Source organism: Thalassophryne amazonica, chromosome 17, assembly GCF_902500255.1.
Source record: "Thalassophryne amazonica chromosome 17, fThaAma1.1, whole genome shotgun sequence".
In the NCBI taxonomy this organism is placed as follows: domain Eukaryota; kingdom Metazoa; phylum Chordata; class Actinopteri; order Batrachoidiformes; family Batrachoididae; genus Thalassophryne; species Thalassophryne amazonica.
In genome coordinates, this window is record NC_047119.1 from 5019998 (window position 1) to 5043785 (window position 23788).

General features: G+C 39.4%; 2 protein-coding genes across 4 annotated transcripts; both read left to right on the plus strand.

Annotated features, from left to right (window-relative positions):
- The first annotated feature begins 6459 nt into the window (after positions 1–6459).
- Positions 6460–7271, plus strand: LOC117530036 (proteinase-activated receptor 1-like). Its single transcript, XM_034192973.1, has one exon. The coding sequence runs from the start codon at positions 6462–6464 to the stop codon at positions 7269–7271; it is 810 nt and encodes a 269-aa protein (XP_034048864.1). The 5' UTR covers positions 6460–6461.
- A 3276-nt stretch (positions 7272–10547) lies between these two features.
- Positions 10548–21084, plus strand: LOC117529695 (proteinase-activated receptor 2-like). 3 transcript variants are annotated; one of them, XM_034192543.1, is made up of 2 exons: positions 10548–10680; positions 12824–14169. In XM_034192543.1, the coding sequence occupies exons 1-2, from the start codon at positions 10617–10619 to the stop codon at positions 13882–13884; spliced, it is 1125 nt and encodes a 374-aa protein (XP_034048434.1). In that variant the 5' UTR covers positions 10548–10616; the 3' UTR covers positions 13885–14169. The 3 variants fall into 3 exon arrangements, with proteins under 3 accessions (XP_034048434.1, XP_034048433.1, XP_034048432.1); XM_034192542.1 differs by lacking the exon at positions 12824–14169 and adding an exon at positions 18308–21084 and having other exon boundaries at positions 10569–10680; XM_034192541.1 differs by lacking the exons at positions 10548–10680; positions 12824–14169 and adding exons at positions 17308–17470; positions 18308–21084.
- Positions 21085–23788: the final 2704 nt, after the last annotated feature.

Consider the following 23788-nt stretch of genomic DNA (forward strand, 5'->3'; position numbering starts at 1 on the left):
GGGAGATAGAGTATCTCGTCAATAGTTTTACATCCTCATTGAAGACAACTTTGGATGCTGTAGCTCCTCTGAAAAAGAGAGCTTTAAATCAGAAGTGTCTGACTCCGTGGTATAACTCACAAACTCGTAGCTTAAAGCAGATAACCCGTAAGTTGGAGAGGAAATGGCATCTCACTAATTTAGAAGATCTTCACTTAGCCTGGAAAAAGAGTCTGTTGCTCTATAAAAAAAAGCCCTCCGTAAAGCTAGGACATCTTTCTACTCATCACTAATTGAAGAAAATAAGAACAACCCCAGGTTTCTTTTCAGCACTGTAGCCAGGCTGACAAAGAGTCAGAGCTCTATTGAGCTGAGTATTCCTTTAACTTTAACTAGTAATGACTTCATGACTTTCTTTGCTAACAAAATTTTAACTATTAGAGAAAAAATTACTCATAACCATCCCAAAGACGTATCGTTATCTTTGGCTGCTTTCAGTGATGCCGGTATTTGGTTAGACTCTTTCTCTCTGATTGTTCTGTCTGAGTTATTTTCATTAGTTACTTCCTCCAAACCATCAACATGTTTATTAGACCCCATTCCTACCAGGCTGCTCAAGGAAGCCCTACCATTATTTAATGCTTCGATCTTAAATATGATCAATCTATCTTTGTTAGTTGGCTATGTACCACAGGCTTTTAAGGTGGCAGTAATGAAACCATTACTTAAAAAGCCATCACTTGACCCAGCTATCTTAGCTAATTATAGGCCAATCTCCAACCTTCCTTTTCTCTCAAAAATTCTTGAAAGGGTAGTTGTAAAACAGCTAACTGATCATCTGCAGAGGAATGGTCTATTTGAACAGTTTCAGTCAGGGTTTAGAATTCATCATAGTACAGAAACAGCATTAGTGAAGGTTACAAATGATCTTCTTATGGCCTCGGACAGTGGACTCATCTCTGTGCTTGTTCTGTTAGACCTCAGTGCTGCTTTTGATACTGTTGACCATAAAATTTTATTACAGAGATTAGAGCATGCCATAGGTATTAAAGGCACTGCGCTGCGGTGGTTTGAATCATATTTGTCTAATAGATTACAATTTGTTCATGTAAATGGGGAATCTTCTTCACAGACTAAAGTTAATTATGGAGTTCCACAAGGTTCTGTGCTAGGACCAATTTTATTCACTTTATACATGCTTCCCTTAGGCAGTATTATTAGACGGTATTGCTTAAATTTTCATTGTTACGCAAATGATACCCAGCTTTATCTATCCATAAGCCAGAGGACACACACCAATTAGCTAAACTGCAGGATTGTCTTACAGACATAAAGACATGGATGACCTCTAATTTCCTGCTTTTAAACTCAGATAAAACTGAAGTTATTGTACTTGGCCCCACAAATCTTAGAAACATGGTGTCTAACCAGATCCTTACTCTGGATGGCATTACCCTGACCTCTAGTAATACTGTGAGAAATCTTGGAGTCATTTTTGATCAGGATATGTCATTCAAAGCGCATATTAAACAAATATGTAGGACTGCTTTTTTGCATTTACGCAATATCTCTAAAATCAGAAAGGTCTTGTCTCAGAGTGATGCTGAAAAACTAATTCATGCATTTATTTCCTCTAGGCTGGACTATTGTAATTCATTATTATCAGGTTGTCCTAAAAGTTCCCTAAAAAGCCTTCAGTTAATTCAAAATGCTGCAGCTAGAGTACTGACGGGGACTAGAAGGAGAGAGCATATCTCACCCATATTGGCCTCTCTTCATTGGCTTCCTGTTAATTCTAGAATAGAATTTAAAATTCTTCTTACTTATAAGGTTTTGAATAATCAGGTCCCATCTTATCTTAGGGACCTCGTAGTAGCATATTACCCCAATAGAGCGCTTCGCTCTCAGACTGCAGGCTTACTTGTAGTTCCTAGGGTTTGTAAGAGTAGAATGGGAGGCAGAGCCTTCAGCTTTCAGGCTCCTCTCCTGTGGAACCAGCTCCCAATTCAGATCAGGGAGACAGACACCCTCTCTACTTTTAAGATTAGGCTTAAAACTTTCCTTTTTGCTAAAGCTTATAGTTAGGGCTGGATCAGGTGACCCTGAACCATCCCTTAGTTATGCTGCTATAGACGTAGACTGCTGGGGGGTTCCCATGATGCACTGAGTGTTTCTTTCTCTTTTTGCTCTGTATGCACCAGTCTGCATTTAGTCATTAGTGATTGATCTCTACTCCCCTCCACAGCATGTCTTTTTCCTGGTTCTCTCCCTCAGCCCCAACCAGTCCCAGCAGAAGACTGCCCCTCCCTGAGTCTGGTTCTGCTGGAGGTTTCTTCCTGTTAAAAGGGAGTTTTTCCTTCCCACTGTAGCCAAGTGCTTGCTCACAGGGGGTCGTTTTGACCGTTGGGGTTTTACATAATTATTGTATGGCCTTGCCTTACAATATAAAGCGCCTTGGGGCAACTGTTTGTTGTGATTTGGCGCTATATAAAAAAAATTGATTGATTGATTGATTGATATAATCGCAATGTCACCAAGTCATCCAGAGGCATACATGTTTAACTTATGGTTCAAATTTTAACCACTAGACAAGTTATTTAAAATTATTGTCATGTCTAAAGTTTATAAAGTGAAATATCAGATATATGTTTTCGTTTTAAAGTAATGTGCTAATTTTTGCTGTGCCAGGCAGCAATGCATTATGGGTAGCATAAGGTAATCTCAGACGTTCACGACAGGACAAATGCATTTCAGACACACTGTTCAGGGTCCACAGATAACAGCATTAAACTCTAGTGCCTAAAACTCTCGTGAATATATTCTCTGGGTTTATAGACGTTAGTGTATTTGCGTTTGTTAAATTCCACGCATCTTAAATGTAGCAGACACGGATTATCTGGAATTTTGTTTGACATTTTTTTTTCAAGAACGCTACTGCCATCTACTGGCCAGGAGTGTTCATGGTAGTATTAAACGTCTGGGTACATGGCTGCTCTCAAAGTGTTGGTATTGTCCATTGTCCAGGCGCTTTTTGTGTGTATATATGTTAACTTTGTATTCTAAAACTACGGTTAGAAGTAATTCCGACTCCTTATCGGCCCACACGAACGAGGTTGGCGCCATGTTTTTAGTTTTTGTGGAAGTGACGACAAGAGAATAAGGCTCCTGACTGGATAGAATTTTAATCAGTACCGCCACCCAAAGGTTTGGCAGACTAATTACAACACATTTATACGGTTCGATGTGGATGGATTTTTTTTTTTTTAAACAACGTAGTGTGGATGAAGTTTTTTCCCCAAACTGAAAGGGTAAGATATTCGGTTTTACAAATACCCGACAACGTGTGTACATGGCCTTATGTCTGTGAAAGGCACTATATAAATAAATTTACTTACTTACTTACTAATATTGAGTGCACGTTTTACAATATCATAAAAGTTTTAAAACATGCAATTGCGATGACACTTCCAGGGCTCCGTAAAAATGCCTGTTTTTACAAATAAAAATGGAATATTTTACAAAAGCACATTTATCTTTAAACCAACACACGACATATGTCACATTAACGTGTTGGTTTACATAATGGATTACTGAACCAATCACTGTTTAGCACTTTTACCCAGAATGCTTTGCGGTCTGTGTTTGTTACAAAACCTCAGAATTAGTGCCTTATTCAACATTAAAAGATATATGTAATATTTTAACGTTGTACAAATGACAGAATTGACATTAATGGAGTTATTCTATCAGTATTTTAAAAAACCATAAGTTAGTATGACTTTATTTTTCAAGACCTCCGCCTGAGCGGAGGGTTGAAATTGATAGAGAGCTGGCGTTATGGCTGCTCTCGGTGTGCGTCTGTGGTGGGAGCGTTGTTGTAAACAAGAGCTTCCAGCAGGGGCAGAATGTTGTAAAAAAAAAATGATTAGGATTAGTAAAGAGCTAATTTTGTGGGTGTTCAGGATTTGTCTGTGTTGCTTCCTGCAGGGGGCAGCATGGTCAAACATTCTTGCTTATTCTTTAGATCTTTTACCGCTTTTGATGCTTTCAAAAGCGATCGTGTTAAAAATCAATTTCAGCTCTTTAATAACTGCAAATGTCCCATAGACAACACTGGAAGTTATCGATTATCTGTAACTTCCGATACATTTTTGGGTGGTTTATCGTTTTATCTTTATCAAAGATAACTTTTCAGTTATCTTATTATCTGTTATTGAAGTTAATTTTTTGGTTATCTGTGCCCACCACTGTACCAGACTGAGAGACTGCTGGTGAGGATGCTCTCAGTGGCACCGCTGTAGAAGGTGGTGAGTGCTGAAGGGGGCAGACTGACATTCCTCATCTTGCGTAGGAAGTGGAAGCATTGCTGTGCTTTCTTGACAATGGAGGTGGTGTTGGTTGTCCATGTCAGGTCATCAGTGATGTGCACCCCCAGGAACTTGGTGCTTTTCACTGATTCCACAGCACTGCCATTGATGGTGAGAAGTGTGTGAGGCTTGTGATTGTTCCTGAAGTCCACCGTTATTTCCTTTGTTTTGTTGACATTGACGTGCAGGTTGCTGATGTCACACCAGTTGATGAGGTGTACCTCCTCTCTGTAGGCTGAGTCGTCAATGTTGCTGATGAGGCCCACTATTGTTGTGTCATCTGCAAACTTGATGATGTGGTTTGAGTTGTGTCTGGCACAACAGTCATGGGTCATCAAGGTGAACAGCAGAGGGCTCAACACTCTTCCCTTGGGGACCCCTGTGTTCATGATGGTGGTCTGTGAGGAGTTTTTGCCAACTCTTACTGTCTGTGGTCTTTTGGTGAGAAAGTCCAGTAGCCAGTTGCAGAGTGGGGTGCTGATGCCTATAGCACTCAGTTTGTTCACCAGGTGTTGTGGGATGACTGTGTTGAAGGCAGAGCTGAAGTCAATGAACAGCATCCGCACGCAGCTGTTTTTGTTCTCCAGATGAGCCAGGCTGAGGTGAAGTGTTGCTGCTATGGCATCATCAGTGGAGCACTTGGGACAGTACGCAAACTGGAATGGAGAGGAGAAGTCCGCTGCTTTGCAGGCCCCTGGGTCTTGCCGGTGTAGGATTCCTAGCTCGCTGAGTGCATCAGGTTCCAAAGTCCATGTAACTCCGGAGAGATTGTATGAAAAGTTGGAGTTGCTGAGTCCGAGTAGTAGGCTTCTGTTGTAGACTCTTTTTGTACAAGACTGAGACGAAACAGACAATACATTTAACAAAAGAAAATGCACATCGCTATCGGGAGCTGAAGTAGCCACTGCCAGTACGGGCGCCGCCATTTTGTAAAAAATACACACTGTTGCATTCACAGTTTGAGATAGAGCAGCCTATTGGTACAAACCCCAAATTTCTCAACATCCAGTGCATGGGTGTACGTGTGTGAAAACTACAGACTGTACAAGGGGTGATTGAGACGTTTTGAGCCTGACCCAGAAAAAGTAGGGCATGGTTCTCCGTCTTTTGCATTCTGAGAAACCAACATTTCTCAACATTGCACCCAGTGAGCAAGAATTTACACATTCTTGAGAAATGACAGTTTCTTGAAATGCAAAAGATGGAGAATCATGCCCTACTTTTTGTGGGTCAGGCTCAAAACTCCTTAATCACCCCTTATATATGTACATTACTTTAGTGATAGGGGATTTCATCACTCGCAAAGTCAGGTTACAGACGCCGGCTGATGTTAAATGGATTCCTGGGCCAGAGCTCCTGACATTGCCTCTCATCTCAAGGTGCTGACACTGCAGAAGTGAAGACAGACAAAGGAACATGACACTAGATATAACCACATAGTTATTCACGTCGGTGCCAATGATGTCAGGATGAAGCACTCCAAGGTCACAAAAATAGATATATAGAGAATCTGTGACCTTGCCAGAAAGATGTGTCGGCATCAATTAATAGTCTCTGGCCCCTTCCCCTCTTGGGGTAATGATGAGGCATTTAGTAGGCTGACATCATTAATTACGTGGCTGGCGCAGTTTTGTAGACAGCAAGGCTTAAGTTTTATTGACTGGCCTTCGTTTTGGGGCCGCAGTGGCTTGCTGATGCCGGACAGCCTTCACCCTACTGGGGAAGGCACATCTGGTCTGCTTAAGGTTTCTTCCTCAGAGGGAGTTTTTCCTTACCACTGTTACCTGTGTTCTTGCTCTGGGGTTGGTAAGGTTAGACCTTACTTGTGTGAAGTGCCTTGAGGCAACTTTGTTGTGATTTGTTGCTACATAAATGACATTGAATTAAAATTGAAATTACTAAGATGTCATTGATAATGATAATGTTTGATCACAAACTTGCTCTTCTGTTTTTTTGACTCCATCTCCAGATAACTGTTCTGAAAGCTCTGGGCAACCTGTGATAATCGTACACAAGACCGTTCAATGGAAACGTGTGGTCTCATTCAACCAAACTTTTGTTTGGCCGCATTTGAGTTTCACAATGTTGCCAGAGGAGGAAAGGCTGTGGTCAGCGATGACAACGATAGTGTCAGATGAGGCCGTGCTGTTCCTCACTGGTCCTCTATCCACCATCTTCATACCGTCTTTCTACACAGTCGTCTGCCTCCTCAGTGTCCCTCTCAATGCCATCGCCATAGTAACCTTCGCTCGGCAGATCAAGCCCAAGAAACCAGCAGTGGTCTACATGTTGAATCTGGCCTGTGCTGACCTGCTCTTCGTCATGCTGCTACCTTTCAACATCTTCTACCATTTTAATGGCAACAACTGGACACTCGGTCCTCTGTTATGCCGCGTGGTCACGGCAGCCTTCTACTGTAACATGTACTGCTCCGTCCTCCTCATAACCTGCATCAGTGTGGACCGCCTGCTGGCTGTCGTCTATCCCATTGAATCTCTGTCTTGGAGGCGTCCACAGGTTGCCATCACAGCCTGTGTGTTCATGTGGGTGTTGGCCTTGGCGGGCTCGGTGCCCCTCGTCCTCTCAAAGCAAACTGTTGATTTACCAGATTTGGGCATCATCACTTGTCATCATGTCCAACATGTGGATGAGAACCGATGGTACTATAAGATCTACTTTATCACCATCTGCTGCACCTTGTTCTTCCTGCCTCTGCTCATCACAGCAGCTTCCTACACTCGAGTCATCTGGACGCTAAGCAGGGTCCCACATGGAGTTGAAGGACGCTCACGTAGAAAGACAGGAGCTCTGGTGTTGGCTTTAACAGTGCTGGTGATATTTGTGCTTTGTTTCACCCCAACAAACTGTCTCCTGCTGGTGCACTACCTGCACTTTACTGATGGGGAACTTAGGGAAGCAGCTTGAAGTGTTTCAAATATAAAATAGCAAAAATGTGCTCCAGCTCTCCTGGGTGGGAGTGGCTAAAAAAATAATATGAATCAGGATCAGTCCTTAGAAGTATATATTCTACTTTTTCCGTGGTCTGGTGTTCCCCAAAAAACAAACAAAAATTACAATATATTGTCAAATCAAATTGCAGTGCTGACAGAATCAAGTGAGAATGTCATCACTGCTAATTCACAGCCTGCTGATGTTTTCAAACCATTTGATTGAGTGTGTGTTGACTGGACTTACTCTCTGGGACATCCTGAGAATTTGTAAGATCCCCACGAGGTTGCTCGACATCATACACAGAAACTGTGAGTGCTGTACAGAGTGGAGGCGGAGAGTCTGAGCTTTCCCAGTGAAGACTGGTGTTCATCAGGGGTGTGTTCTCGGCCTGCTGCAGATTGTTCAATGCTTACATGGACTGGGTGTTGGGTAGGGTTGTGGAAACTAGTGACGTAGGTGCTGTCATTGCTGAGGAAAGGTTTACTGATCTTGACTTCACAGACGATGTTGTGATCTTTGTGGAGTCAACAGATGATCAGATTGTAGCGGATTAATTGCAGAGTTTGCATAAGTGTGATTTTGTGTCATGGTGACTTGTGTTTAATGTGATGACTACATTCATTTTGATGCAGTTACAGTAAAATCAAAGTCTGTGTGGAAGAAATTCAGCTCCTCTTTTTTTTCACTTTTTTTCTCTTTATGTATTTGTAGGAATATAGTGGTTTTCCAGGCACCGTGAAGCTGTATATCATATTTTGCTGTTTAAAAAAAAATTATATATATATATATATATATATATATATATATATAAAACAGTGTTTAAATTAAGTTAAGCTAAAACAATGAAACAGAGTGACTCTTTGTGGGCTGTTACAACTAATCAATGCTGCCCCCTGATGGTGAGAAACGTACTTTTCCAGTTTATATCCCCCACAGTCTTCTAGGTTAATTTCTTTCCCAGCAGGTGGCACTGCAACACTTCTTTAAAAAGTGGAACTTGTAGAAAATATTATTGGCATGTACAGTATTAATACATTTAATAGTAATAATAATTTTATTTTTTTCATATTTGTTTATATAGCACCTCCAATGTAACAATTCAGTGCTGTAAACAAAAAGCAAAAATTTAAAAAATGAGGCATAAAACCCGAGATGAAAAGTCTACAAAATTTGATTACATTTTAAATCAATTAAATTAATGTTTTCACCCATATGCAACACAAAAACACGTGTTTCAAGATTAGATATGAAGTAGAAATTTGAATTTGAAGAAAAAAAAGTCTGACTTTAAGTCATGTTTCTTTTTTCACTTTTGAATAATTGGCCAGGAAGTAATATATCACAGTAGTGTGTTCTAGAGGACACAAAAGCACGAATGAGTGTGTTTCAGAAATCATTGCAATGTTACTCAAATGAAAATGAGCAGTGTTTGAGCCACATTTCTAATATATAGCTCAAAATACAATAATTTATCAAAAGTCACACCAAGATTTTTAACACTTTCAGTATTATAACAAAGTCACCCAGTGATAATGGTAAATTGTCATAAAGCTGTATCTGTGCAACAGGGCCCATAACAATCATCTCAGTGTTGTCTGAGTTCAAAACAGAAAATTAGAAGACATGCCATTTCACAGCAACTACATCAGCCTCCAATTTTGCAAATTAAGAGACTCTACCTGCACACCAAGCAGTGTGTCATTAGCACACTTCACTTATTTCTGAAATAGAGGTCAATAACGTGGCTGTATATAATCTGATGAACAGGCACTACATAGAGACAGAACAGAAGTGGACCCAAAACAAAACCCTGAAGTACCCCATACTTTACTGTAGGAGACCCACTAAGACTAAACTGACACGTAAGATGTCAGCCATGGCATTACCTGACTTGAAATGCCAAAAATAATTTGAATACTTTCCAACAAAATACAGTGATTGACTCGGTCAAACTCCATCCTTAAATCCAGCAAAAGCAACACTGGTGTGGGATCCCCATCCACTGCCAAAAACAAATCATCCACAGCAGATCCACCTTGCTGTGGTGACCCCGAGGGATCAACTGAAGGGCCTTTGCTTAAGCAATAAGCAGCTAATTATGACTACAAATCTCTAACAAGCCAAGTTGGCAACCGATCAGTAGTTTCAGCACCCAGTACAATCATAGTCAAATTGTGCAGAAAAATGTTAAATTCAGACAAAACCAATTTGTTATTACAGCCCTTACTTGAAAGAAATAAAAGATCTCCTGATATGGAAGGTGAAGCCTGGGATATATCTAATGTCTTACATTTTATTCAGTCTGCTCTAATGTAGTTATAGTGCCAGTGTTTAGGATATTATAATAAGTTGCTTATTATGAGTTATTATGAGAGGGAAGCATAAAACAAACAAACAAAAAAAAAAAACAAAACATTCAGTTGTACAAAAATGAAAGTTAAAAAAAGTCTGTTATCTCAAAATGTAAAAACAAAACAACTCTGAATATGATTTAAATTAAATCAAACTTCACAAATCACAAAAATAAACAGTCTAATTCAATGCAGTTGAAATGTGATGATTTCTTTTTAAGAAAGTCCCATTTGCTTCACTAGTCTCCTTCGTGCACAGTCACTCAGTTTTTGAGAGCTGCCTTCTCCACACAGATTTAACATATATTATTACCACAATTATGTATTTCTTAGTGATTTGGAAATGTTAATGTGTCTGTCCCCTTATTAATGTAAAGAAAACCTGGTGTGAAAGTGATGATTAACTGTGTCCAGCTTACATTTTACATCTCTGTTTTGTTTGGTTGTTAAAAGCAAGTTTCTGTTCAAGAACTTTGGCAATTTTAAAAGAAAAGTATGCAAAATAGTATGGTGTGTGTGTGTGTGTGTGTGTGTGTGTGTGTGTGTGTGTGTGTGTGTGTGTGTGTGTGTGTGTGTGTGTGTGTGTGTGTGTGTGTGTGTGTGTGTGTGTGTGTGTGTTGTATATACACACAATTTTTCCGATCTTTGATATTGAAAAGAAACAAATAAAATACAAAATATCCAATATAACTAAATTAATAAATCTGGGTCAAACGTGCAGAATCCAAAAACAACACAAACAGTTTTTGAAGATTGTTTTTGTGGACATTTCCATTCTTTGCTGCCTTTCATCATCCACCACCGCAAACAGGAAAAGGGCACAGTGTCGAACAGCTACCTGAGGTCACGTGACTGATGACATCACGCAGGTGTCTGCGCCTCCGTGCTGAACGTGGACGGCACCCAGGAGAGACACACACAGAGGACCACACCCGCAGTCACAGAAACACACTCACAGTGTGGCGTTATGGCTGTCAGGACTTGTTTTCAACTCGTCCTGGTTTTTTGCTGCATGACTACTTGCTGTACAGGTAAGTGCTTTTACTCGGAACCATTTGATTTGATTTGATTGAGATATATATATATGACAAAGAGTCAGAGCTCTATTGAGCCGAGTATTCCTTTAACTTTAACTAGTAATGACTTCATGACTTTCTTTCTTAAGGCACGTGAAGATTACACTGTGAAGCAAATCGTTATCTAGATCAATCTAACTGCGCAGATTAAACAGCTAACAGATACAGAAAAACACCGCTGTGCTCCGGAACAGAAAGTGATACAATACCGCAGTGAGAGCCAACCACCAGTAGAGGCAAGCTGGAAAAGGACAAAGCTGTGATCTGGTAGAAGAATTATTACTCAAATTTACACATTTTTAAGTGTTACAGTTTGCAAAACCAGGGTGAAGTGAGATTTTTATTGCTTTCTTGTTTGTTTGTTTTTGACTTCAACCAAATCTGACAACCATTTCTGGGTTCTAGAGTTGTCTAAGTTGACGAGCAACATTGCCAGTGATTTCATTTCAAATAGTTTTTGATTAGGATTAGACTACGGGCTTGGGTTAGGGTGTAATTTTTGTAAAGGAAGTGATTCAGCTATGGAGAGCAGTGCTTTCCATAGCCGTGAAACCACTGAAACTATTATAATAATAATAATATATATTCATATATTGAAAGCTTATGGCATGTAGATCAAAAATATGAGATACCTGTCAATGCTTTCAGTACTGCTCTCTATAGCTGTGAAAGGGGTTTTGGGTTAGCAGAAAGCATTGCTTCATAGCATACATTGATTGCCGACTACAGAAAGCAACACTCTCCATAGCCATTTTGAAAATGCACAGAATGCAGGCATTTTAGACAAAACCTGCCCTAACCCTGATCCTAATCCTAACTGTGAGACCTTTAAGATTTTAGAAGTGATTTGCAAGGTTGCAGCTGGGACATCAGGTTTAGAGCTTTGTTCTGACATCACAAGTATGTAGCGCCTTTGCAATACACAGCAGTTAGTTTTGGGAGTGAGAAAAATTCCACATTTGTCCCAGTGTGTGTGTGTGTGTGTATATATATATATATATATATATATATATATATAAATAATCAACCAAGCCGTTACATTGTGGCAACCTGCCTAATACCCCATTTACACCGAGTCTTCAACCTATGTGCAATGGAAGAGTGGCCTCTGCTCCTCGTCTCTCTCACTGTCTCTCACGGGTTTGCAGGCTGGTCACAGTAGGGTCTCCATGGTCGGAAAACAAAGATCCCGCCTCGTCACCATCACTCTCCATCCGTCTCCAACAGGTGCACGACTGTATTGAACTGTTTAAAACACACGCAGCAGTTGCGCGACCAGTTAAAAGATACATGGGTCTCATAATCTGTTTCATTAACTCTCTCATGTCCCAACCCACTCCCAACCTCATCCTATTGGTCATAATAGACACTCAGTTGACTCTGCACAGGGTTGCATCACTGATTGCAGATATTAACATACATTTCACATGCACAATTCAGTTGCAATGCACACTTGGTGTAAACACAAATAACAGATCAAACTGGAGATCAGCAAAGACTTGTAAGAGTTGACAGCATGTCATGGTCTTGTAGGTCTGATGTGGGTCTCCGTCCAGTGTAAACGGGGCATAATATTGTATAGTAGGTCCCCTTTTGCCACCAAAGTAGCCCTGACTCTTTAAGGTGTGGACTCCACTAGACCTCTGAAGGTGTTCAATGATACTTGGCACCATGAGGTGATACTTAGATCCTTAAATTCCTGTTAAGCTGCAAGGTGGCACTCCTATGGATTGGACCTGTTTGTGCAACACAACCCGCATACCCCTGTCACCGGTTCACTGTTTTTACTTCCTTGGATCACTTTTGGTAGATACAGACCAGGAACATCCCCCAAGGGCAGTAGTTTTGGAGATACTCTGACCCAGTCATCTCGCCTTCTCAATTTGACCTTTTGTGAACGGTACTCAAATGTTTATGGAGCTCCGTTTTTCCTGCATCCAATGCCAATATATGTATCAAAACTAACTTGATTCCAGCAAATAATGACGTTTGTGAGGTCGAGCCTTTTCGACCTACAAATAAAAGGGATATTTGCGTTTGACGTATGTTCATGTTGGAAACATGAAGCTGATGTACTTTTCTTTTAAATGTGGTTTAGATTCGTTGAAAGGTTACACTGGGAAAGAGACAAAGAATGGAGTCGAGGTCACTGATGATGCCAAGAGAGTCCTCAGTAGTTCCATTACGACCATCTTCCTCCCAGTCATCTACATCATCGTGTTTGCCGTGGGGCTTCCAACTAACGCCCTAGCTGTGTGGGTGTTTCTCTTCAGGACCAAAACAAAGCACCCATCCTCCATCTACATGGCCAACCTGGCTCTGGCTGACCTTCTCTTTGTCATTTGGGTGCCAATGAAAATAGCGTATCACTTCAACGGTAATGACTGGATCTACGGAGAAGAACTATGCAAGGTGCTGGTGGCGTTTTTCTATGCTAACATGTACTCCTCCATCGCTTTTATCACCTGCATTAGTGTCCAACGTTACTGGGCAGTAGTGGACCCGCTGTCCCACCGTCAGAAAGACAGATGTCTGTCTGTAGCCGTCTCTGTGTCAATCTGGGTGGTGGTCTGGCTCCTGACCATCCCTCTGTACCTGTACAACCAACAGGTTAAAGTGTCAAACCTCAATATCTCTACGTGCCATGATGTCACCAAGCCGAGCCAGAAGACCATGGCAGCAGGCTACTTCTTGACGATGGCAATACTGGGATTTATTGTTCCCACTGTTGTATGCATTATATCCTACATCCTCATGCTCAAGTCTCTGAGGGCCAACATGGGGGACTCCAGCATTGCAAAGAAGCGGCAGAAGGCCGTGGTGTTGATCATCACCGTCCTGGTCATGTTTATACTGTGCTTCACTCCCAGTAACATCATGTTGCTGGTGCACTACAGCCTGCTGTTGCAAGACACCGACAACAACCTGTTCGGCTTCTACATCACCACGCTGTGCTTGGCCAGCCTCAACTGCTGTTTTGACCCTTTCATTTACTACTTCATCTCAGAGGACTTCAGGGATCATGTCAAGAATACGTTTTTATGCCGGAGCGAGAGAACTGTCGAGAGGATGAAGGTGTCCTTCAGCGCACTGAAGTACTCCAAGAAGAGCAACACGTACACATCCTCGTCAGGAAATACTCAAAGCACAGAGGCCTAGCGGCTTGGTCGTTTTTGAACCGTATTCATTTAGCTGACTTTGCCTTCAATGTTTTTAATTTTTGAAAATGATTTCCTGTGACGTCACACCTGATGATTGGTACTTTCTGAAGGGTTTGACCTCTGTTTTGAAGCTGCCTCAAGGTATTCCCCTTTCATGTATATGTTTAAAAATATATATATATCAGGTTCAGGTTCAGGTAACTTTATTTGTACCGTTAGGTAGATTTGGCTTGCAGCAAACAGAAAAAAGGCGTCCATGTTAGTCAACACAACAACAACAATAAAAAATACTAAAAATACTAACAAAGAACATACACAAAACAAGTTAACAAACACCACCAAGGACTCACAACCTTAAAACCACTAAAACGTTGGTCAGCTTAAAACTAGTGTGCAAAGGGCAAATAAATAAGTATATAAATATCTAAATATAAGCATATGCAAACCTACTAAGATTTGTTCAGTTGCACAATTGCTGCTGGGACAAAACTACTCCTGTAGCGTTTTGTTCTACACCTTGGGACTCTAAGGTGTAGATATACAACTCCTGGCAAAAATTATGGAATCTCCGGCCTCGGAGGATGTTCATTCAGTTGTTTAATTTTGTAGAAAAAAAGCAGATCACAGACATGACACAAAACTAAAGTCATTTCAAATGGCAACTTTCTGGCTTTAAGAAACACTATAAGAAATCAAGAAAAAAAATTGTGGCAGTCAGTAACGGTTACTTTTTTAGACCAAGCAGAGGAAAAAAAATATGGACTCACTCAATTCTGAGGAAATAATTATGGAATCATATGCATCTAAAAAGGAGTGATCATACCTTGGAGAGCTGTTGCACCAAGTGGACTGACATGAATCATGGCTCCAACACGAGAGATGTCAATTGAAACAAAGGAGAGGATTATCAAACTCTTAAAAGAGGGTAATCGAAAATGCACAACAAAACAAATGAGGAACGAATGGGAGGAAACTGGAGTCAACGTCTGTGACCGAACTGTAAGAAACCGCCTAAAGGAAATGGGATTTACATACAGAAAAGCTAAACGAAAGGCATCATTAACACCTAAACAGAAAAAAACAAGGTTACAATGGGCTAAGGAAAAGCAATCATGGACTGTGGATGACTGGATGAAAGTCATATTCATTGATGAATCTCGAATCTGCATTGGGCAAGGTGATGATACTGGAACTTTTGTTTGGTGCCGTTCCAATGAGATTTATAAAGATGACTGCCTGAAGAGAACATGTAAATTTCCACAGTCATTGATGATATGGGGCTGCATGTCAGGTAAAGGCACTGAGGAGATGGCTGTCATTACATCATCAATAAATGCACAAGTTTATGTTGATATTTTGGACACTTTTCTTATCCCATCAATTGAAAGGATGTTTGGGGATGATGAAATCATTTTTCAAGATGATAATGCATCTTGCCATAGAGCAAAAACTGTGAAAACATTCCTTGCAAAAAGACACATAGGGTCAATGTCATGGCCTGCAAATAGTCCAGATCTTAATCCAATTGAAAATCTTTGGTGGAAGTTGAAGAAAATGGTCCATGACAAGGCTCCAACCTGCAAAGCTGATCTGGCAGCAGCAATCAGAGAAAGTTGGAGCCAGATTGATGAAGAGTACTGTTTGTCACTCATTAAGTCCATGCCTCAGAGACTGCAAGCTGTTATAAAAGCCAGAGGTGGTGCAACAAAATACTAGTGATGTGTTGGAGCGTTCTTTTGTTTTTCATGATTCCATAATTTTTTCCTCAGAATTGAGTGATTCCATATTTTTTTTCCTCTGCTTGGTCTAAAAAAGTAACCGTTACTGACTGCCACAATTTTTTTTCCTGATTTCTTATAGTGTTTCTTAAAGCCAGAAAGTTGCCATTTGAAATGACTTTAGTTTTGTGTCATGTCTGTGATCTGCTTTTTTTTCTATAAAATTAAACAACTGAATGAACATCCTCCGAGGCCGGTGATTCCATAATTTTTGCCAGGGGTTGTGTATATATATATATATATATATATATATATATATATATATATATATATATCCAGGTTGGTTGTTTTATTTGATTTGATTTGCCTGATGGCACCTTTCTGGTTTCATTTCATTGAGATAAATAAGATCACCTTTGGTCAGATTTAATGTCTGTAATGTTTTAGAACTGAATTCTTTGCTTGTGTTTTATTTGCCAAAACTCTGAGACTCCAAAGTGTGGCTTTTTTGAAGTTGTTTGATTCATATTTTCACTTTGTCTATATGATTGAATCATATGTTTTTTTGTTGTTTTTTTTTGTATTATTTGGGATTTTTTTTATATATATATGTCTAACCCTGCACATTTGAAAGGTTGTAAATAAAATTGCCCAAATATTGTCTCTTGTTCTTTACACTGTTTGTTAATTACATATTCTCGACTCAGTGACACTGTAAGGTCAGATTTTATCTTTACAGGTGTGTTTGTTCATAACATTGGTTTGGTGGTGGCTTTTTTCCAAATGTCATATGCTCAAAACACGTGTGATATATATGTTTTAAATGTATTCATAAATAGAACTTCCTGTATTGCTACAATAATCTTTTATTAAATTCAGAAAGTGTTCTTAAAGGCTTTCTGCTGAAAATGTATAAAGATCACTGGTTAACAAAGTCAAAGATTTACTTAGTTTATTGTCTGTGCACTTCTCATGTCATTACCAAATGATTCTTTAGGTGTGATCAAGTTAAAAGCGACCAAAACAAGAATTTTTTCAACATTAGACCGATGCATGTCATGTCAGTGAACAGATCTTCAAATCTAAGCAGTTGTAACACATTGATAGCTTTTCACACAGTAATTTTGTATTCTGGTAATGCAATTCTATATTCCTGTCTGAGTCCTGATTTATGAATGAAATGGATTCAGGGTGAAAAACCCTTAAATGTTTAAATTTGCTGCTAGGTAGCTTATTGTATAATACAATAAATTAATGCAAAAAGTGTAAAATCCCAGTGGGGAGGGGAAATTCCTCACATTGCCAAAATACATGACTGATAGGAATAACATCATACACATACACTATAGTAAAAAAACAAACAAAACAAAAGACAAACCAACATTAGTAATAGTTTCCACTTCTGTCATAACAAAGCGAGTATCAGTTTATGCTTCATCTAATTCTTTTATGCATTTTTTTATTAAAGTAAAATATGAAATAATGAGCTTTAATTTACTGATTTGAATCTTTATTATGCAGTATTTCAGTTTTGTTTTGTTTGTTTTTTTACAGTAAATTAGTGGTGTGTTTTTGTTTGTTTTGTTTTTTTTTTTTGTTTTGTTTTTCATTAAACCCGCGCTTCTTGGCAGCTTTTGTTGTGAAAGCGCCGAAGCGGAACTTATGACGTCAGTGCACTCAGGTAGTCTCGGGGCGTGTCCGTGTCCGCGTTCCGACTATTTGTTTGAGCTTTGCGGATGGTTTGGCGTCGCGCTGTGAAACAGATTAGTAATAAATCGTAGTTTTTACTTTTAGACATGGCTTTAAGCTGGTTATTATTGCTGCTGTTACTCTTCGGTGGGTTTTCTGCGTCACAGACAGCACCAGGTGAGAACGGAAGTTTGTTAAACTGTACACACTAAAATAATACATCTTCTGGGCTAAAAATATATGTAATGTGCTACTTTTATTTTGTTTGAATACTATTTGTGACAATAGATTATCAGCTTCTGATAGAATGTACGTATATATTTCTAAGTACTTTTAAAGTAGGTGTGTTTTTTTTGTGTAAACTGTCCTGATTTGCTCACCTGTTTGTTTAATGGTTGCGTGATAACTTTGTGTATTTCTAAAAAATGATCTTAACGTGTTGATATTTACATACATGGAAAAGGACTGGGAGAAAATGCCCTAAATTCCACATAAAAACACGTGTATGTGCTCGTCTCCTGACCGGTTTTTCCATTTTATGCAAATCAAGGTGTATCGTTTGTGTCACACTGCTTCGCTGCGTTTCATGTTATTAAAGTAATGTTAAATTTTATGCCAAAATAGTGGTATATATGGATAGTAATCTCAATTTTTACACTCTGTGACATGATTTCTTTCAACTATGCATTACTTCATACTGCATGAAGGTTAATAGTGGTAGGTCATATACAGGGTATCAGGTCAACTTGTATCACCGGCCAACTCCTAACACTTTTCAAATCAGCATGCAGACTTAGTGTGTTCCAGCCACGAGGGTTTATTAGTTTGATCGATGTCGATTTGTGCTGGTAATTTACTTTAAAATCAGTTAGCGTAATAGCAGGCTAATGCTTTTGCGCAGTAAACAGCGTTTTGGTTAGGCTTGTTGATTGATTCCACTGGGAAAATAAAGTTACCAGATTGTTGTGAAAATTCAGGCTAATGTATTCTAAATTTTTTTTAACTTTTTTTCAGGAAAAAGCCGAGGCTTTGTTGGGTTTGAGGACCCTGAAAATTCAGACCTCATCATTTTGGATGAGGTGTCTTCGAAGACGCTGCAGAGTGGTTTGACCACAGTCTTCCTCCCAATCATCTACACCATCGTGTTTGCTGTGGGACTGCCGGCTAACCTCATGGCCCTGTGGGTGTTCCTCTTCAGGGTCAAGAAAAAACACCCGTCAACGATCTACATGGCCAACCTGGCTCTGGCTGACTTGCTTTTTGTCATTTGGACGCCCCTTAAGATTGACTACCATTTTAATGGCAACAACTGGACCTATGGGGAACCACTCTGCAAAGTCATGATAAGCTTCTTCTATGGGAACATGTATTGCTCTATTCTGTTCATCACTTGCCTCAGCGTGCAGAGGTACTGGGTCGTGGCTCACCCACTGTCCCAACAGAAGAAGAACAACAAAGTGGCTATTGCCATCTCTGTGGCCATCTGGGTTTTCATCTGGCTCACCAGCATTCCTCTGTACCTCTACAACCACACTGCCAAGATCAAAAACCTCAACATAACCACCTGCCATGATGTCAACGTCATTCATGACACTGCAGATCCCTTCCCTTCAATCAAACACTCATTCAACTACTTCATCTTCATGGGTACTGTTGTGTTCCTTGTGCCGTCTGTAGTCATCATCGTGGCTTACATCCTTTTACTGCGGACCCTCGGACAAGGCATGGGAGATGGCACAGCTGCAAAGAACCGTCAAAAAGCAGTGATGTTGATCGTGGTTGTCCTGGTGTCATTCTTAGTGTGCTTCATCCCCAGTAACATCATGCTGCTGGTGCACTACTCTCTGCTGAAGGATGGAGTGGTGAATAATGGCTATGCCTTCTACATCACCACCTTGTGTCTGGCTAGCCTTAACAGCTGCCTGGATCCGTTCATTTACTACTTTGTGTCGGAGGGTTTCAGAGATCACGTGAAGAACACGCTGCTCTGCCGGAGCAACCGGACAGTGGAGAGGATGAGGGTCTCATTCAGTTCCATGAAATACTCCAAGAAGAGCAAATCGTATGAGTCGAGGAACACGGAGAGCAGCAATTGCTAGCTAAAGAGAGGAGTCAAAGACAAACCGGTACCACCAAAACATCAGCCGTCCGCTTTGGATCTTTAAATTTGAAGGGGACACCTTACTATGAACTGCTGTGTGGTCACAAATTGGCAAATAGTTTTATTTTTATATGTACAGGAGAGACGTTTAAGACTGCAGAATGTTGTCATGGTTGACATTAGGTCCTCAAAAAAAAAAAGTTTCTCCTAGTATTTGTGATGAATTTGGGTTCTCCCAATAATTTGACTGAGCAGTGGACTGCACTGAAAACCAGTAACAAAACAAAAATCTGCACCAAGAGTAGATCTGTAAGTTATTGCGTTCATTGTTGATTTATTGTTGCTTCTTGCTTCATTGTTTTTTATTTACATATTCAATAATTTAGTCCATTAAGTTGTAAGTAATTCATTTCTCACAGATGAAGTTAATGTCTTTAAACTTTAAATTTACAATGGTAAAAACAAACGGAAACAAATCCTCTTATTTGAAAAACTCTACATAGTCAACATATGGAAGTTTATCTTAAAAATCACTTCATCAATTGACTAAAATCTGAGTTTATTTTACCCCTGTCCAGCAATTGTTTTAAGCACGTATTTAATTCATGAGTATCTATAAAATAAAAAGTAAAATCTTTTAATTTCTCACAGGCCATGATGATGTGTTCAAACTGCTTTGTCTACTTAATCCAAAATTGAAACCTATTCCATGTACAGTGATAGGAGCAGTAGAGAAGGTGAACACATTTTGAAAATATGAGACACTGACTCAGTAAAAATTTGTAAAATTTCCAATTTACCAGTAATAGTTACATGTATTTTTCAGTCAATCTGCCATTTTAGTCTGTAGATATTTGTTTCACATTTATAAATGTAATTAAAAAATAGGAAATTTGAGTTCTTATATTCCAGTTCACTAAAATTCTCAATTCAAAATGTATTATGTTTACAATAATATAAAAACAAACAGTGAGAATATCATTTGAGAACATTATCATTTGAGACACTAACTGCTCAAAATCTGAAAATTTTACACTTTTTGTTTTCTTTTCAGTCTTCTATTTCATTGTTTAAATATTTGGCTGACTAAAGTTTCAAACCTTCAGTCTGTGAAATCGGCTGTCATTTGTTTTGTTTTTTTTTGTTTTTTTAAATGAAAGAATTCTTAAATTAATTTTACCAGCATACTCGAGTACCTATCTGTTAATCAGTTTAATTATTTGTTGCAGTGGAGTAAAGTATTGTGAGTAGTGAACTGTAGTGAGTTTATTGGTTGTGACCTTGATGATTGGATATTACGTCATTGTAGGTTTTGCCAGCGTAGCAACAGGAAATTTGTTCTCTCTGTACTGACTGGAGATGTTGTCCATAATTCTGAATATTTACTACCGTAACTCTGCAGCCTTTAGTGCCAAAGTAACCATACTTGGCACATAGGTAGTCTCAGTAGGTGTGAGTGACCTGGTTTGCATATCAACTATGTCAGGGGTAACCGCTGACCTGGTTCATCTGGTACCCCGCTGGGTACCAGATGAACTTTGGATTTAGATCGTGCATTCAGAGCTGAGAGGGTGATTTGCTGATTTATTGCTTCTTGTTTAATTCTTGTTGTCACCTGTTGATTGCATACAAAAGGTGGTTCTGTGTTTTTGTTTGTTTTTTTTAATAAACAAAACAGCATGATACAGTTTCTGTGAAACTCTTTTACCTTTGCGTAACAAATTGCCTGTGTTGAGTCAATGGTTTGATTTTTCATTGTGTTGCAAGAGAATGATGTCAAGGAGACTCATTGTGACTTATTAAATGTGACTTATATTCAAGGAATGTGGTGTAGTGTTTGTTTTGTTGTTTTAACATGAACTACTTGTATGTCCACCACAGTATTTTGGGGATTAACCAAACACAGCAGAGTCAAAGAGGTTAAATAGTACAGCAGATAACTGGAAGAATCCTTCAAATCTGGTTAGAAGCACCAACATTTACATATTGTAGAAAAATAACTTTAGCCATTTGAATTTTCAATAGGGGCCAAGTAGGGGTCAATTGAAGAATTGCACAGGGTCAAAATTAAAAAAATGTTCCAATCATATTGAAAGTGATACCACATTATGTATCTGATGACAATGATTCCAAAAAGGTATAGTTTGGACTATCTATAACTGAATGTTATGGGGTAAAAACAGCAAGAATAGTGACAAAGGTCAGTTTCAGTTTGTACAGGGGTCAAAAGTTAAAGCTGCTCCAGTTTTGGTAAAATGTGGAACTAATAGGATTAACAAATGGAATAGTTCTGATTGTGTTGAATGTTTTGTCTCCAAAGTAAAGGTCAAACAATGTTGACGTTGATTGGATTCTATGACATGTGACATATGTTACCCCGTAACATGATCACTAAGCATGACACGTGCAAACTATTGCTTTTTAAAATCCTACTAACTCAACCAATAATTTGCATCATGTTTTACCATAATTGGAGCAACTTTAACTTTTGACCCCTGTACAAACTGAAAGTGACCTTTGTCACCATGCTTGCTGTTTTTACCCCATAACTCCAGAACATTCAGTTATAGATAGTCCAAACTATACCTTTTTGGAATCTTTGTGATCAGACACATAATGTGGTATAGCTTTCAATATGACTGGAACTTTTTTTTTTTTTTTTTACCCCATGCAGTTCTTCAATTGACCCCTACTTTGCCCCCTATTGAAAATTCAAATGGCTAACATTTATTTTTCTAAAATATGTACTAAAAGGTATGCAGGGGTGGTGGCCAAGTGGTTAATGCACTAGGTGTCAGTGCAGAAGGTTCCGGGTTCAAATCCCACCCCTGCCACATTTCTCCATGTAATGTGGAGTTGCGTCAGGAAGGGCATCCGGCGTAAAACCTGTGCCAATTCAACATGCAGATCCACCTTGGATTTGCTGTGGCGACCCCGAGTGCAAACAAGGGAGCAGCCGAAGGGACTTACTTATGTACTAAAAGGTATAACACAGTCAAACTTTGGTGCTTGTAACTGATCTGAAGGATTCCTCTGCAAATATTCTGTTATCTGCTGCACTAAAACTTTCGGTGTGCATGATGAAACATGTTGCACTACGTGTTCTGCTGCTGCTTTCAACACAGACACTGGGCGTTCTTTTAACTTTGGTTCAGTGTTACTGCACTGTGCAGGCCACTGTTTCCCAACAGGTTGTGTCAAGTTAAAAATTTTATGCAAAATTATTTTCAACATACAAAACCTTTTCCCTTCTACATAACTTGATGAACACTTGGCCTCTTATTACAATACAGCATGGCTTCATTTCATCTGGGTCAAAGACTAAAACAAGAGTTTATGGTCATTCTCGGGAGGAGAAAAGCTCCGTTTTAGACAAAAGGCCATTTGAGCAGAGTCAAAAGTCTAAACTGGCATTTCTGAGTTCAATAAAATGTTTTATTTGAGCAAATACAAACTTAAGGTTTATGAGTGCTATAGGTCAAAAATTCTAAGTAATGTTTTTCTCTGCTGCTATGGTTACTAAAGTTACTGACAAGGCACTTCATTAGAAAGTTATTGAAACTTCTATCTTGCAAATATCAACAGGAAATTAGTAATTGCCACTCACTGTGATGTGGCATGATGTTCAAGTACGCGCCCACACGGGGTCCTAGGCACTGTGGTCGTGTATGCATGGATATCGCTTTGGTCGTGTGTCGTCAAAATTATAAGGATTTTGATCTAGAACCAAACTTAATCAGACAATTGAGGGTTGATGGGGATTTTATGAGTTGTTACCATTTATTTAATTAATCATTGCCTGCTTACATGATATTCAATGTAATCAAAAGTAGTCTGAGTTAAGTTTCTGCTTCTTGTGAAATGAACTGTATCAACTGTTATCTGTGTGATGTGGGCGTGAAACCAGCCGCAAGCTGACTTAGCTGACTTGTTAAAGGATTGTACATTGATTATTGTCTGAATTCATTTACTCATTCAATCATAATAATTATGTACCCATTCATATGTGCTGCATTTAAGCTAAATGATTGCTCAGCCACAGTGATGAACTAAAGGTTGTTTCAGGACTCTGCTGACATCGAAACTTAACTGCTTACACCCTTCTTTCGGTAAAAGAAACGAGCATGTTTCACAGGAAACTGTAACTCACAAGCAACCGTTCACCCCTCCCTTCCCCAAACAATGTACCCTGATGCTACGTTGTATTGTTTATGATTTTTTTTCTTTTCTAATAAAAGAGCAAGCGCCGGGGGGGCGGGGCGGCGGAGAGGAGCAGGGAAAGCAAGGTTGGTCTTAAGTTTGTACGCTCTCTCCGAAGCTTCTCCCCTTTGCGCAAAGCTCACAAAAGAGATCTCTGTCTAATGTTGTCTCTTTTTATGTGATTATGCTTTGAG